Source organism: Hylobates moloch, unplaced genomic scaffold (genome assembly GCF_009828535.3).
Source record: "Hylobates moloch isolate HMO894 unplaced genomic scaffold, HMol_V3 SCAFFOLD_6, whole genome shotgun sequence".
NCBI lineage: Eukaryota > Metazoa > Chordata > Mammalia > Primates > Hylobatidae > Hylobates > Hylobates moloch.
Window position 1 is genome coordinate 144,467,319 of NW_026652281.1, and position 16,597 is coordinate 144,483,915.

Consider the following 16,597-nt stretch of genomic DNA (forward strand, 5'->3'; position numbering starts at 1 on the left):
AATATACATGTTTGTAATGCTCTCACATAGGATAACTGATTGGTATAGTTTTTAATACTGAAATTGATTTTTTATTTTGTTAGAATTTTCATCAGCAGAAAACCATCTCCAACTAGCCAGGCTCCTGGACATTCCATTTTTATTTATGAACTGCCAGTTTTTTAGCAGAACCTTTTTGTTGTGGCTGATTTTGAGTTTTCCAAATTGGGCTTTGTTCAGATTGGAATGGGAAAATGCCACCACATCAGAGGAGAATGCCACCTTCGCCTTTTTCTTTGTAAGTTATAAGCTTACAGGAAAACCTAGGATACCGGAAACTCTTCTGTCTTCACTAGCCATCTTGGTGTTTCCAAGATTTAGAATGTGTTTATTAACATTGGAATGATTCTAGTTACAAATTGTAAATGTTCAGACACATCAGAAGATATTTATATAGATTAAAATAATGAGTCTAAAAGTTTACAAACATCAAAATATCAATCTCTTAGGTGTCATACATTAAAAAATGTAATTCTTAAAGTACACTTCTGAAATATAAATATTTGGCTTAAACTTTTACGAATAATAATGCATGTACACTTACTCTGTTGTTTTAAGCCAGAGGATTTTGGGTGAACAGTTTTATCAACATTTGGGAAAATATCTAAATATGTAAAAACAGATGAACTTTAAAAGGGCATTAAAAGAGAGTTTATGTGAAGGCTTTTAGGATATACAAGCATAAAACATTAGTATTCATAAATAGTTCCTTCGGTGCCTTCCAAAATGGTGATTATTGAATATGTAAATATGTAGGCTTTTATATTTGTATAAAAATAATATTTTAGATGATAATGGTTTTAAACTGATTATTTTGTATGGCTCACACATATCTACAATTGGTCAACATTTAAATATAACGTATTTAAACTAAATGTGAGATAACAATTTGGCATTTCATTTTGATTTGTCAAACAGAAATAAAATTATATTTTATCACTTATAACTGCTACATTTTTCTTGATAACATTTTATGGGCAAAAGCTTAAGGCATCATGTCAAATTACTTCAATTTCTTTGATAAAAAGTACTATAACATTATAACATCTATCTTTTTCTTAAATATCTGCTAGAAAAAAATTGTACTCCATATTCATTCTTGACTTTAAAATGTACGCTCTAACATTTGCACAAGAAAAATGACCCATGTTTGTTTACAAGGGATTCTCTTTGTTTTAGGATGAATGATTTTAGAAAAAGGCCACTTAAAAAAGGAATCAATGTTCAAAAGAACGAATACTTCAAATTAAATAGTGAAAATAATTTATTGCAACTGTATCTTAAAAAAAACCTAATTATCGAAACTATATTTCAGTTTGTGTTTAATTTCATTTACTATTAGAACTATGCATATTTCGCATAGTTCAGTTTAAATTTAATATTATTCACTATTTGAATGATGCGTATTTTTTTCAAAATGATAACGGTTTGGGGGTGGGGCGTATATATTCATGTTACGGCAAAATTGTTTGATTGTACCACATTATATCCTTCCATTTAGGCTTGCATTTTGCAGCAGGATCATAGAGAGTCATTTTTTTTCCAAAAAATACTTGATGAGTTCACTAATTTTCTTCAGGGCTTCTCATTAACCTTTTATTTAAATAATTATCAAGTTGAGATTTTCTTGGTACGTGGTATGACCGATGATTTTTTTTTACTATATCCTGGCCGATTGAAATATTACGTTATGAAACCCTGGATCGTATTTAAATCTTCTGTTATAGTAAGCCTCTTCTGACACTGAGCCAATGGGAATAGTGGGATACTGTGTCTTGACAGTCAGGTGGATGTAAAGGTCCATTGTGTGTACTTTGACAAGGTGGGGAAGGGGGTGCAGTGAAAGAGCGCTGCTTCGTCGCGGCAGGACAGAGTTGAGTTTTGAGAACCCTCCCCGACCCGCACCCCAGGCCTCTGCCGATGACAACCTTGTTGAGAGTTACCTCCTTACTGTGGTGGTGAAATTATATTTAACATTTAGCCTTCTCTGCCCCCAGCAAGAAGAGGGAGGGCTGGGGATAAAAGTCCAGGATCCCCGCGCTGGTCTCCTCGGACAACACTTGGTCTTTAAAAATTTTACCCCTGTGTGTTTGTAGAAGTGTAAGGATGGGGCTCCTTGCTACCAGCAGGCTGTACTTGGGGCTTGTTTTGTCCGTTGCCATTTCCAATTTGCAGGTTTCTCTAGCACCAGGTTTGGAATGTATGAGGCAAAAATAAACCCCACGGAACTCGCCACCATGTAGTTCCTGAGACTCCAGCCCCCTGTTAAATCTACCGTGTCCTCTCCCATTTTCCAGAAACAGCTTATGTGGTTTTTGTATGTAATGTCCAGGGGTTTTAGATGTACTTAGTGGGAAAAGTAGAAAAGGGGAACACTAAATCTTGGTCCAGAACCAGATGTCTGTCAGATCCGATTTTGAAGTTCCTGTCATCGTGACCACACTATTTCTATCTCGTTAACTGGCTTAATTCTGTTAAATTTTGGTTATTCTGTGACCTTTTTTATGAACTAAATTTTTTTTGCATAGTTTTTCTTGACTTCATGAAAATCTGCAACTTTCCAAGCTTTACAATCTAATTATAGATTGGCACCATATTACTTTCTGCTATCAGCAAGTAATTAATTACTTAGACGTTGATATGGTAGTTGATATGAGAAGAGATACTAGGAGAAAGTGGGCAGGGATGGGTAGGGATTAATTTTACAAGTGGTCATTCGTGACTATTTTCGTGTTATTACAACTTTTATTTCTCTGTATAGAATGTCTTCTCTTAAATTCAGGGTACTTGCATAATAAACATTTAGACAATGAAAGTTTTCTGTATTGCATACAGTTAACTTTTATCTTCTTGCCCTTGTAGTATAAAATCTGTTCCAATGCTGGCATTTTCAGTGCTATTTGTATATCCTAGTATTACCATGACATGATAATTCTGACTTAACTACATATGTGCTTTTCCTAGTTAAAGGTTATTTCAAAGTTGGTAAAAACTTAGAAAATAAAGCCATGATCACAATGCATAGACATATCTCTCCTTAAAATTGCATCCCAAATAGAATTAGTGGGTCAAAGGATGACTCTTGAATTCTGTTGCAAAATTTCTCTCTAAAAAAGGCATGGAGGCCGGGCGCGGTGGCTCACGCCTATAATCCCAGCATTTTGGGAAGCTGAGGTGGGCAGATCACGAGGTCAGGAGATAGAGACCATCCTGGCTAACACAGTGAAACCCCGTCTCTACTAAAAATACAAAACATTAGCTGGGAGTGGTGGCGGGCGCCTGTAGTCCCAGCTACTCGGGAGGCTGAGGCAGGAGAATGGCGTGAACCCGGGAGGTGGAGCTTGCAGTGAGCCAAGATAATGCCATTGCACTCCAGCCTGGGCGACAGAGCGAGACTCCGTCTCAAAAAAAAAAAAAAAAAAGGCATGGAGAGGATGTGGATTATACACTGTGGTTACGATCAAGAAAAGACAATTTAACATCCGAGATATTTATCAAGAGAGTTGTTTTAAGACTTGTGTTCCCCTCTTTTGATCACTAAACAGTTTTTAGACATTAACATTCTTTCCCAACCTCAAATTACACTAAAATTGCTTTATGTAAATGTTATAGGTTGCATGTAATCATTTATCTATAAAAATATTGATTCTGGCCTCAATAATGTACCATGGGGCCACACTGGGTGAGTTACTGACAACAGCCATAGAGCACATACCTGAAATAAAATGTATTGGCACATCATCTATTTGCACTTTAATCAGTGATATCAGGAGACTGGAGGCAGATAGAAGATAAATAATACATATGTATTCCATGAATACTGATATATTGTGCCTCCTTGTTATCTTTCTGAAAGATAGTAAAGAAGAAATGAAGGGTTCACGGCTTTCCACTAGAAATCTTAGCTTGGAGAATCACACAATGAGTAGTTTCTCTCTTTCATTCAAAGCTGCCACGGAGCTTACTAAAAACATAATTATGCAAGATGAATTAGAGCAAAATCAGTCTTCCATCGATGAGCAAAGTAAGTGCAAAATTGTAAGTTGAGCTAGTATTAAAAGTGCTCCATGCTAATTTACATTCTGAGAAGTCTGTATAGAATGCAGGGCTTCTTGCTGTAAGATAAAATACATGGAAAACAATGGTTGGAAATCAATCCATATAGAGGAATATTTGGGAAAACTGGGTATGGTATGAGCAAACTGAAATAGGTATGTGTGATAGCTTCTCAATAGAGTAAATCCCCAGCCCTTTGGAGTGTTCACCCCAAACTAGATGAACAGCTGGTGAACAGGCTGTCAAGGCATGAGGCTTACACCACTAGGTGACCTCCCTGGCTCACTGTTCTTTTTTTTTTTCTTTCTTTCTTTTTTTTCTTTCTTTTTTTTTGAGACGGAGTTTCACTTTTGTTGCCCAGGCTCAGGCTGGAGTACAATGGTGCAATCTCAGCTCACTGCAACCTCCGCCTCCCGGGCTCAAGCGACTCTCCTGCCTCAGCCTCCTGAGTAGCTGCGATAACAGCCATGCGCCACCACGCCTGGCTAATTTTATATTTTTAATAGAGATGGGGTTTATCCATGTTGGTCAGGCTGGTCTTGAACTCTTGACCTCAGGTGATCTGCCTGCCTTGGCCTCCCAAAGTGCTGGGATTACAGGAGTGAACCACTGCGCCCGGCCTGTCCTTTTCCTATGTAATATTTATCACTGTACGGATTGCACTTTGTTTATGTGATTCTTTGATTAATGCCTTTTTCCCTGATTAGACTGTAAATGTCATGGACTATATTTTTATAATGCACACTGGTGTATCCCTGATGCCTTGCACAGTACCAGGAACAATAAATATTTGTTGAATGATTTAATAACTGGATAGACCCATTTTTTTTTCTTTCTTCTGAGTATATGGCTCACCAGCTTCATACGTTAAGCCAGCATACCTGGAAAAAGCTTGGTCCAGAACCTGTCCCAGGTATTAATACTTAAAATGAGGTTCCTATTCTTTGAGTCAGTGGAGAGTAGAAAGACACCAAACTAGGAATTGTGGGGAAATGGTGGCACTGGCAAGGAATGAACCTGTTGGAAGGTGAAGATGAAAAGGTAATTTAAAAAAAAAATCAATCGTGACTTTAGAGGAAAATCTTCCTTTCTATATACCAATGTAAACATACCCATTTACCTTTTCCTGGCAAATTCAGCACAGAGCTTCCAATGTTCTTTACAAGGCTGTTCCTTTGTGGCTCGGGGTCTGTAAGCTTGAAGTTGAAACTCTTAAAGTGCACTTTTTCTTTTCTAACATTTGTGGTTACTTTTTAAATGTATGCAAATCTTACTTGATTCATGAAGATCTCAAGTTTGTTTTCTCATAAAAATAAGATTTCATTTTCTTATCAAGTAATTTTAACGAAAGAAGGGGCACTGTGTGTATTCCGTGCCCTCCCGTGGCCTCAGCCCACTGTTACCTCTGGAACCCAGGCCAAAAACCACATGCAATGCTCTTCAGAGCCTCCTGTCCTCATACAACTGTTTCTTCTTTCCCGAGGAGGTCTTTGAAACTAGTTCTAGATAATGAGATGTGGGAAAACCATGTTAAAAGTTGTCTTAATACACACCCAATCCATTTTAAATGGGATTACGTAGCTACAAATCCTCACATGCGGAATAAAAATATGTGTATTTTAGTTTGGGTTTTCATTTATTGTGGGAAAATGAGGCAACATATCTTACGACTCTGTCCAGAAGGAACTTGATCCCTAAGGACAAGATGGAAGAATATTAATATAAAATGACTTTTTTTCAAGGACTTAAGGATGAGAAAAGCAACAATAGAAAGATCTTGTAACATTATGTATACACACATACACACACACCCAGTAACTTCATTTTCATAGACTACTGAGACTGAAATATAAATTTTAATGTATAATTATGAGACAGTACCAAGGATGCAAACTGGAACAGAATACACTGGGCAGAGAATTTCAGAGAGCATGATAAACTGTACCCAGGGAATAAACAGCAGCACTTAGCAGTGTGCTGATGGCAGAGAGGACTTCCCTCTTCACTGCACAGGTAGTGGGTAATCACCCCATGCTGACAGGAACCTGCACTTGGGTTAGCTCTCCAATGAATAAGTTTCATTCTGAAGAGACAATTATGTATAGAATTGGGCTTGATTCCATTTACACAACCAAATTAGGCTGGGAAAGCTCAGTGTGCAGTGAAGACAAGAAAAAAACTCAGAATAAAAAGACATATGTCTATTACCAATTAAAATCCCACTAGGTTAATGTGAACTAAACAGTGGCTTGGTGCTTTGTAAAATAAAAGGTAAAAAATGATATCGAGTATGTAGGCTACCAAAGAGTGTCAAGTTACATCAAGAGTTTGGAGACATGAATGATAAGGAATGATCTTAATGTAATAGATATACGTAGAGTGGGTAAACTCCCGGCTTTGGTGTTATTTATGAGGTTTTCTCCACTCACAGCAGAGAAGTGCATTTCTTCACTGCATTTTTTTCATTGTCATAAATTGGTTAAAGACAAAAGAAATCAGCATTATACATCAGTAAGTAGAATGGACCACATGATTCTATCTATTTTGCATTGAAACCTTACAATATCTTTTAAGGAGCCAAATAGTAAAGCACACAAATAAATAAACTGCACAAAAATGTTGCCAGGTTTGCTTTTGCTGGAGACTGCTGACACTATAGAAGCAGCACAAGTTGGGGGTTTGCAAGTACAGAGGTGAATCTGGATCTGCTGTGTGCCCAGATGTGACCTTGGACATGGTGTTTAACCTCTCTTTGTAAAGTGGTGATGTCAACAGCTAAAATGCTGGGCTATGATGGTATTTAAATGGCATAAAGCCTAAAGGTATCTGGCCCATTTTCTGACACCTAATAACACACGTGTTGATAGAACATGACAACGTGTTCGATAAAAACCTATTCTCCTTGCTCCCTGTCAGATCATGAGTTCACCGCTTATAGGTCCCCATGTGCACACATTCACTTTCCATAAGTGAAGCCAACTTGTGCCTTTAAATTGTGTTAGCAAAGAGAGATTCTTTGATACCATTTAAAAACCAAAGGACTAGCTCTTCATCCTTAGGATGCTGATTTCATTGACACGTTACATATACATACCTAACATAACCTCATTTCTGCCAACGATGGACCACATATACAACATTGGTCTTGTAGGGTTGTAATACTGTATTTTTAGTGTATCTTTTCTATGTTTAAATAAAAAAATACTTGCCACTATGTTACTTTGCCTACAGTATTCAGTACAGTAACATGCTGTGCAGGTTTGTAGTGTAAGAGCAGTAGGCTAAACCTAAGCCTAGGTGTGTAATAGGCTAGACCATCTAGGTTTGTGTAAGTCACTCTGATGTTCTCAGAGCAAATACCACCTAAGGACGCATTGCTCAGAACGTATCCCTCTCTTTAAGCAATGCGTGATAGCATTTATTAAAAACGACTAGTTTGTCACATGTTATATGAGGCACACAATCACCCTGAGAAGATTTTAAGAGATTAATGCCCAGATATTATAGATGAGAAAATTGGGGTTCGTGGAGTTATTGCCATAAATGAGGCTTGTCAGTGGAAAGCTAGGACGGGCACCCGGGTCTTCTAGCTGCCACTCATATTTATTAGAGGGTTAACGCTGTAAGACCTGAACCTTAATCTGATCTCTGCATAGGGATCAGATCCAGGTATTGTGACCATCAAGATGCATGGCCTTGGATAAGTGCCTTAAATCCTCTGGTCCCCAGTTTCCTCATCTACAAAAGGATTACAGTAATATTATCATCTTCATAAAGTTGCAAAGCATTAAAAAATGTAAAATAAAAGTTGCAAAATAAAAGGTGCACAAGTAAGCACTTGGTGTATATTAGCTATTTTGATACGTTCAGGGTTTTTTCAGCTATATGGAGCTACCTAGACAACAGTGTCAACACGCCTAAAAATCTCTGAAATAAAATCTGAGCATTTTGTCCTATAATCGATATTTACTTTCTCTCTTTTGTTTGTTTTTCAAAGGTATCCCACTGTCCTGAATACTCTTGTCCAAGATCTGTTTCTGTACACCATGGTGAATTTGAGTATCTGTCAGATGGGAAAAGTGGCTGCTTTTTTGTAAGAATAGATTTTAACTTTGTAAAGCATCTCACAAATTTTAATCAGCTTCTCTGTCACTGTCGCCCTAGGAACCAACTTCACCCTTGCCGAACTGGGCATCTGTGAGCCCTCCCCACACCGAAGCGGTTACTGCTCCGACATGGGGATCCTTCACCAGGGCTACTCCCTTAGCACAGGGTCTGACGCCGACTCTGACACCGAGGGAGGGATGTCTCCAGAACACGCCATCAGACTGTGGGGGAGAGGGATAAAATCCAGGCGCAGTTCCGGCCTGTCCAGTCGTGAAAACTCGGCCCTTACCCTGACTGACTCTGACAATGAAAACAAATCAGATGATGAGAACGGTAGGCCTGCATCTTAAATACCTTTTAATGTTCTGTGTACTGCACCACGTGGGGCTTTGAATGTTTTTGTTTTTTAATGAAGAGGCGTCATAAAACCATTCATTTTCTTTGAAATCGACCTTGTCTACCCAGTGTGAGCTGGCGGGGGCGGGAAATAAACCAGCAACCCTCCAGCACACAAGAAATGAGAAGAGAATTTTAAAATCACATTCTGATGATAACACAGCATTCAGGTGTAGTCCGTTGGTCTTATTAGCAAGTAAATTACATTGCAAAAGAGGCAGCTTGATAAACTATGACCTATACCTAGAAAATGTCCTCTCTCCACAAGTTTCTAGGTCTTTGTATTGATTTCCCCTTCCCAGTAAATGGAAACCTGGGTTATTTTTCTTCAAGAAGATCTCTTAAGAATCCCACCTTATCTTAGACTTTCATTTCCAGGCGGCAATGCCTCATATCCGTATTGAAGATCAAACTTAGAACAGATGCTCTGGAGCTTAATAATGACAAATAGGAAGAGACTTGTCTTCAAAAAAAGAATTCTTTATATGTTTTCCTTTCCCTTGGCACCTATGTAGGTTAATGGTTTCCCCCATCTTCTGTCACAAATCACTATTGCCTATCCATCAGCTTTCTAGGTGGGTTTTAATGAAACTTGGAAAATTAAATCCTTCCGATCATTAAGCAGTAAGTATAGAGAAGCCTAAGCAAGTCATTAAAGAGATAAGGTGCTTTTTTGTGGGTTTCTGAGCAATTCCGAAGTGCATTTAGTCAAAAACATTTTTTTAAAAAGATAAATTGCATTAGGTTACAGCTGATTTAAGAAGAAAACATCAAATGCTATGTGGTTTGTTATGAAGAGATTGCATGTTTGCTAAAAGAATTACCATTACCATTAAAATGTTTACAAATAGATCAGTTAAGAATGTTGATATAAAATATTATAAACTTCTGCCAGAGTAGCTTTAAATATTTCATTTAAAAAAGAAAAAGGAAATTTGCAGGCGGACAGCTTGTTGTGAATGCAAAAGCATAGCTAAATATCATTTAATCTCAAAACTCTGTTGAAAATACATCATTTCCTGGGTAAGTCGCACATACTCAAAAAGATGTCACTTTTTTGCATTTAAATTTATGTTTAATTTTGAAATAATTTATTCTACAGTGGGGACAAGGGGATGTGTCTTACTTATGCCTCCGTTCATGTAGCTAATCAAGGTGTACTCTCAAGGAAAAATCTGCACTTGACTCCTTTTGAATTTTAACAAAATTCTGACACTTGGCACATTTGACACGCTGAGGTGCTTATTTAATAGGAAATTACTTTTAGAAGTTTCCATAAAAGCATACGTTGAATCCGTTTACTGATGTCCTTTTTCAACTTCATTGTGTGTGTCAGATACTATTTAAATGAAGGCAATTTGATTGCCTAATAAATAAAATCACTTGTAATCCAAGAATTTGTGGCACATTTTAAACAAGGAATTTTAGCAAGTCCCTCATAGTTGGTATTCTTATACCTATAGAGGGAACCATCTATACAGAGTTATTGATACATATTTATAGACCTGCACCTTCTCCCATTTAAGGTGTATGCATCTTAAAAACTCATCTAATAAGGGAGCGTTTCCGGTGAAGCCAAGGGCACAAAAATGCTTGCCGTGAATTTACCTAGAAGAGTTATGGATGAAAAAAATCTGAAATTAATCATATATTTGATAGACCAATAGTAGTTTCATTTTATTCAGTATTATTTGAAACATCATATTTGAATAATTTTTACTTTCTGCGAGTCTATATAAATCCCTGCATACTGATAAGAAATAAACCCTTAGATACAGTGTCCTGATTGTTTCCTATAGTGCTAGTTGCAATGCAGTCAGAATTACATCAAGAGAAATGTTCTTAGAAGCACTAAGCAACTCTGTATGTGAGTGTGGCTGGTAAGGCACAAAGGAGGTATTGAAGCCAGAGTTCAAACTAGGTGAGAGATGGTTATTTTAAAATATACAGGTAGAATGTCTTTGTTTTTCTTTTTAAAACATTTTTTCAATATTTTACATATTCAAAAGAGGTACATAATGTATCTTCCGTTCTCATTCTTGGCCAGAAATAAAAATAAGAAATTTTACACATCACATCATAAACTCTTTAAGCAAATAAAAATTGAAGCGTGAGCAACTCTGCAGGCAGAGGTGTTAACTTCAGTAAACTTCTTGCTCTTTCTCTCTGACGAATTCTGTTTAGCTCACAAAGAAATCAATGCTTTTTCACATCACTGATTTTATGAAGTTTGGGAATGTATTATCATATAGATTGACAGTTGCCCCACTGGTTCCACACCACGGCATGGACACTTACAAAGCCATCATTAATTTCTCACACTTGTACCCAGCGATGGCTTCCTCCATAATAAACACTGTGTCCTTCAGAACCAAATCAATAACCTTTTAGGTATGCCTTTCTTGAAGAGGAAGTAACAGGAATCTATACCTTGAGAAAGAAGCTCTCCAATTTAATTTTAGGTTTTAAAGATACATGGTCATAAAATGAATCTTTTCTGTGGGATTCCATATGTTTTAATTTCATGTCTTGGTGGGATTTTGGGATACATGGATTTTTCACCGTGTTTATTTAAAAATCTCCCTTAAAAAATTCCAGTTGTGATTTTGCTAAGCATAGTTAATGAGTGAAGACAGATCTCAGAAACCAACTTCCTTTTTGGTAATATGAAGTGCATATTCAGTCTGCAAAGTCATATAGTAAAATCTTTAACTTTGCCAACAGTTCTCCCTAGATCAATGTTGATCGTGCTTCCTACGTGCTGCTGTGACAAAAATGACTCATTGGATAATTTGACAGTCCCATCAGACAGATGATCCTGTCTTTCTTTTCTTTCTTTTGTTTTTGGTAATAGAGACACCATAGTGCTTCATCCTGTACTCACTGATTTAGCCTCTGCATTAACATTGTACTGGCTTGGATTGGGTTGCTTCAAATAGATAAAACTCTCCGATTCATGTTATCTTTTCAGGTTCGTTAATCCTATCTTGAAGTCAATTATGATTTGGCTAGAAATGGCAATGAGAGTTGAGAACAGCCCGGCCAAGTTTTTGCTGCTGTGAAATTTGAAAGGGCTTTCCTAGTAACTTTAAATTAGAATCCATACTTTCGTTCGGTAATCAATGTCCCACTTAAAATATGTCCTCTCTAAGGCCATTTGTATTATCTGAGTTACGGAGAAAAAGGGGCAGTCACTAATACACAAGAATAACTAATTGCCTCTTTAAAGATGCAAAGTAGCACAAACTGTAAAAATCTAGTCTATGTTCTCTTGACTCCCTTAGGCGATCTCTTCACCTTGGGACTTAAAAATTTCCTTGTTTTTTTTTTTTTTTTTTTTCTTCCAGCAGGATTCTAGTTTCAGTTATTTCACTGGAAATCCAGAAAACAAAAACAAAAACAAAAAACAAAAAACAAAATAAAGTTGATATGAAATAGGAAGCCAGAAATGGAAGTAAATGAAATCTGGCGTTGGTTAAACCTTTAAGAAAGTTATTCTTCCCCTCCCCTCTCCATGTCCACCCAAAGTAAAAAAGTATAATGTTCATTTTCATCTGTTGTAATTGGGAAATTTACAATCCTCATAATGTACTTGGAGGCTGTAATATAAATGTTGGGTTAATTCCACTGCATTTCACAAAATGCATTTATAAAACAAGCTGGCTCTGGGCACGTAATGGATTTATGTAAAGTGTATTTGTGAAACACAGATTCTATTAGATTGAGTCCTTTTGGCAAAAGGTCTGTAGCGTATCTGTCTCCTCGGCAGAATTCCAACACACCCAGGTACTCACTGCTTGTTAACTGAGACATGAGGAATGAAGCCTGAGGGAAGGAAGGATTTTCCTTAGCACCAGGGACAATGTCCTTAGATTGTTACTGCCAACCAAGTTGCATTCATTTGTCATTTAAGGTGAGTTACTTAAATTTTTCTCCTTTCTCTCCAGAAAGCGGCTTCTCAATAAATCTAGCATTGGAGCGTTTCTTAAGTAAACACAAACTAAACATGCGAGTGGGATTCTATTTCTACTCCCACTCTATTACTCTTACATGCTCAAATTAACTTTGTATTTTATAACCCACTCTACTCCTTTCTTCTCCCTAATCCCTCACGTAAAATCACTGAGAATGCCTGGAACAGACATAAAAACTTACTACGAGCTCCAGACCTAGCCAAAGGCCCATAATTTTGCTCTTAAGGAAGTGAAAAGCCAGTGGTAAGAATAGTGGAAGAGGTAGCTACACAAAGCATACATTCATATTTGACTATGCTTGATGTCGATATGGGACGATTTCTTTTCCAGCCACATTTTATGAAGCCAATTTCCATGGAACCTAAAGAAAATGATTGTCTCAATTTCTTAAAACAAAATTTATAAACATACCAAAAAAAAAAAAAAAAAAAAAAACCCAGAACAAAGTTTTAAGCCATTTGGATGACATTGATTTCAATTTATGTTTTTAAGCTTTATTTTATATACCGGTACATTTAAAAGAATACCATTATAAAGAAGAATATGAAATGAGTTATCACGGATTTAAAAAAATGAAGGACATAGACACAAAAAATCATAGGTTCTGTCTTTTCCATTCCTAAATGAAAGAATGATCTCTTTTACCTTTTTCTAATTCAATTCCCTCAAAATCTAGGTATTAGAGGCTATAGAGAAAACTTATTTTTAAAAAGTTTATTAATGGGGGGGGTCTTAATATATGATTACTATGATGCTAAAACCCAGCTGATAATAACATACAAACAGAGGCAAAATGTAAGAATATCACATTGTCACATGGCATGATATGAAAGCTAGGAGTGAAAGGATTGATGTTCTGCAAATGGACTTGTATGAGACTTTAGAGGTTTACGTTTTTGGCAAATTAAGCAATTCTTACGTTACTGTGAAGCAGAACAGAGTACTTCGATTAGTGGAGGAGTCTGTGCCTTATTTCAGTACTGCACTTTCCAGATTATAAACTTTAGTGGCATGGTCTTTAGTTATTTATATATTTCTTTCTTTCCTTTGGTGGTTTCTTTCATGTTTGTTGATGCTCCCAGGGGCTATCAAGGAATGGCTCCATTCAATAAATACAAAAAATAAAATGAAGCACTAAGCCTTCCTTTTGGCAAGGGCAGCCTGATTATTACATGTGTAATCTCCAGGCCTTCGGGGAGACATTGGGCTTGGTGGATAATCATTTGGTTTTAAGCTGCTGAGTTCCTGATATCAGTACTTTAACTTCAGTTGAGTTGCTCTTTTTACTGCGAAGGCAGTAAAATGGTAAGAAGCAAAATGTTTTTGTCCGTTCACGATCGGAAGCCTCTTCAGTCAGAAAACTCTTTTTTTGCTTATTGTTCAGTCATTTTTTTAAGTTTAGTTGTTGTCAATGATCAAATTAAATTTATCTACTAGGTGGGAGAGATGTGCCATGCATTGAGAATTAAGGTCATAAACCAAGATGAGTTAAAGCTAAGGAAGTTGATAGTATAAATTTTCTACAGACAATTGAATCAGAAGAAGCCTGCTCAGAAAATAATATCAAAGTAAACGGGTTAGAGAAGAATGTATGAGAAGTAACGAGGCACTTCAATTAGCCATTCTGAAAGTAAGACATAGCAGGTAGAAGAAAATTTGAGGTATTAATAATAGATTTGTAAATAGGATAGAAATGCCACATATGTGGGCATTATGTATATAGGCTTATACATGAAACTAAAAATGTTACTTGTGATTTAATTTTGAGTATTATTTAAGTGTTAGCTATAAGAAACTTCTAGAAAAGTATTCTTTCCTGCTTTCCATCAACTTAGTTTGAGGAATGTTAAAGGAGTTTAAGGTGTGGCTAAGCGGTTTATGGGATAGTTAAAAACAGAAGTTACCAACTGCATGTTAGTCTACAGGCTGAATCCAGTTTGAATTGTTTAATTTGATTAGTGCAGTATCAAACATTTTTAGGTTAACAACCAACATTTTAAAAGTAAGAGATTTTATATTAGAAATTTTTGTTTTTGGCCATTCTCAAAACGTAAGATTCAGTCACATTGGTTCAGGTTTTGGTCGGGACAGATCAGGTTAGAAGCAGTAGCAGTTCTGGATAGATTCCGTGTCTTTGAGGTCACCTGATCTTCCTCCAGGCTACACTGTTGTTGAAGGTCTGACCTAGCCTTTGTAGACCCTTGAGTTATCAACCCTGACCTACATACAATCTTTATGGAAATCAGATATAAAAATTGTGGAAAGCTAGAACTCAGCAATTTTATGGGTTCATATATTCAGAGTTAGAATTTTACTTCTTTTGGTAAGTTTGCTCCATCTGCAAAGTGGGTTTAATTTTGCTCTACTAAATTTCTAAAATGGTTTTAAGGCATTCAGATAAAATTAAATCAAATTACAATCAATTTAATTTGGAAAGTAATAAAATAATTGTATATGTGGGGAGTGAGTTTAAGTGGGTAATGTGTCAACTCCATTTTCCGAAGTAGTAGATGCCCTGAAGTACTGAAAAATTAAGGTCAGAGTATTTGATTTAACACATATTCTTAAATCTATTTTAATGTAAAAGTATTTAGGTGGACTATTTGGAAATAGACGGAGGGAAAACCTACTTTAAAAACTTTAGCTACTTCAGCTGATTGAGGAAAACCCCAGGGCTTTTCAGGAGGAAGCCATTTAAAGAGGAGGAAAATGACTTTGTGCTAATTATGTTCAGTTTTGATCCAGCAAATGGTTTATGGAGTCTGTAACAATGAAGTTGGAGACAATAAAGCGAAGGCTAGAAGAGAGACATGCGGTGACAGATGAAGAGAAAGACGTGGAGCAATGTTAGCTAATGCTAAGCTGGGAACCAGCGAGTCAGAAACAGTGTTCCACAAACCAGGAATGTTCTTCAACCAGTGGATAAGCAGGATAGCCAAGGAACATTCAGGAGTGACTCTCACTCCCTATCCTCATTTCTTATTTGTGAAGAAGAAAATATAACTGAAATATGAGCATGTTTCCTAAGGAAAAGGGACTGAAATATTTGAGTACGCATTCTTTGAAAAAGAGTAGGTTAAGAGATAACTTATGCAAAGTTATACTATTCTGAGGGGAATCAAAAAGATAAACACCACAGCAGTTTTTCCATCTGTGTTAATCATGAAAAAAGGGGCATGAACTCACAGTGAGAAAGTTAGGCACTGGAGGAGTTTTGGGAAGTATTTTTTGTAGTATGTTATGCAAGAAATAGACTATGACACATTCAATAATCAAAAAGGATCTATGAAAGGAATTTTTAAAGAAGAAAATTGGTGTTTGAAAGCTACCACACTGTGCTTAGATATGCACATTTTAATATGCACACAAATATAAAGATAAAACTATGTGTTGTTTTATTCAATATTGGTGAAAAATAGAAAAGTACTCTCAGATGAGGAGATGCGTTAATTTGGGGTGGGGGGGACTTATTTCTTAAAAGATTTCAAGAAATTGCTAATTGCTCTTCTTTGGACAAAGCCATTGTGTGTGTGTGTGTCTCTTTGTATTTGTGTGTCTGTGTTGTGTGTGCATGGTGGGGAAGGTGCTTTGTTGGGAAGACGGATGTTATTGAGAGGGATAGAAATCAATAAATATAAATTGACCAAATTCCAGGGAAATGAAGGCCATATACGAAAATACCAAAATGAGAACTGTAGACATTTTGTAGCATATAGTTTTGGGGGGAGAGAGAGAAGAGAAACCTGTGTTGACCTTCTTGGGTCTTGAACTCTATGGGTCATGTTACATCAAGGAGCATGCCCTTTAAAGCCTTAGATCCCTTAAACCAATGATGCTGTCTCACCCATGTAAGTCAGAATCCACAGAAAAACACCCATGTTTTCTCAAGTCCCACGTAAGAACTCTTGCCTCTGGGGAACTCTGAACCAGTTTGAATCTGTCAGAGAAATATTTGACTTGGTGGAGAATCCGCTTTCTTTGCAATATGTCCCTCTTCCTTTTCCAACTTTCGTCTTTCCCCCAAC

General features: G+C 36.7%; 1 protein-coding gene across 4 annotated transcripts in view; it reads left to right on the forward strand.

Moving 5' to 3' along the window:
* The window catches only part of TENM2 (teneurin transmembrane protein 2), a 1,386,931-nt gene that overhangs the window by 489,976 nt on the left and 880,358 nt on the right, over window positions 1-16,597 (forward strand). For 3 of the 4 annotated variants that reach the window (XM_032158572.2, XM_032158571.2, XM_058440114.1), the window contains one exon: window positions 8,260-8,535. In XM_032158572.2, coding sequence (XP_032014463.1) covers window positions 8,260-8,535 — 276 coding nt within the window. Of the gene's footprint in view, window positions 1-4,006; window positions 4,064-8,259; window positions 8,536-16,597 lie in introns of those variants that run through there. The other variant, XM_058440115.1, reaches the window with a different exon arrangement.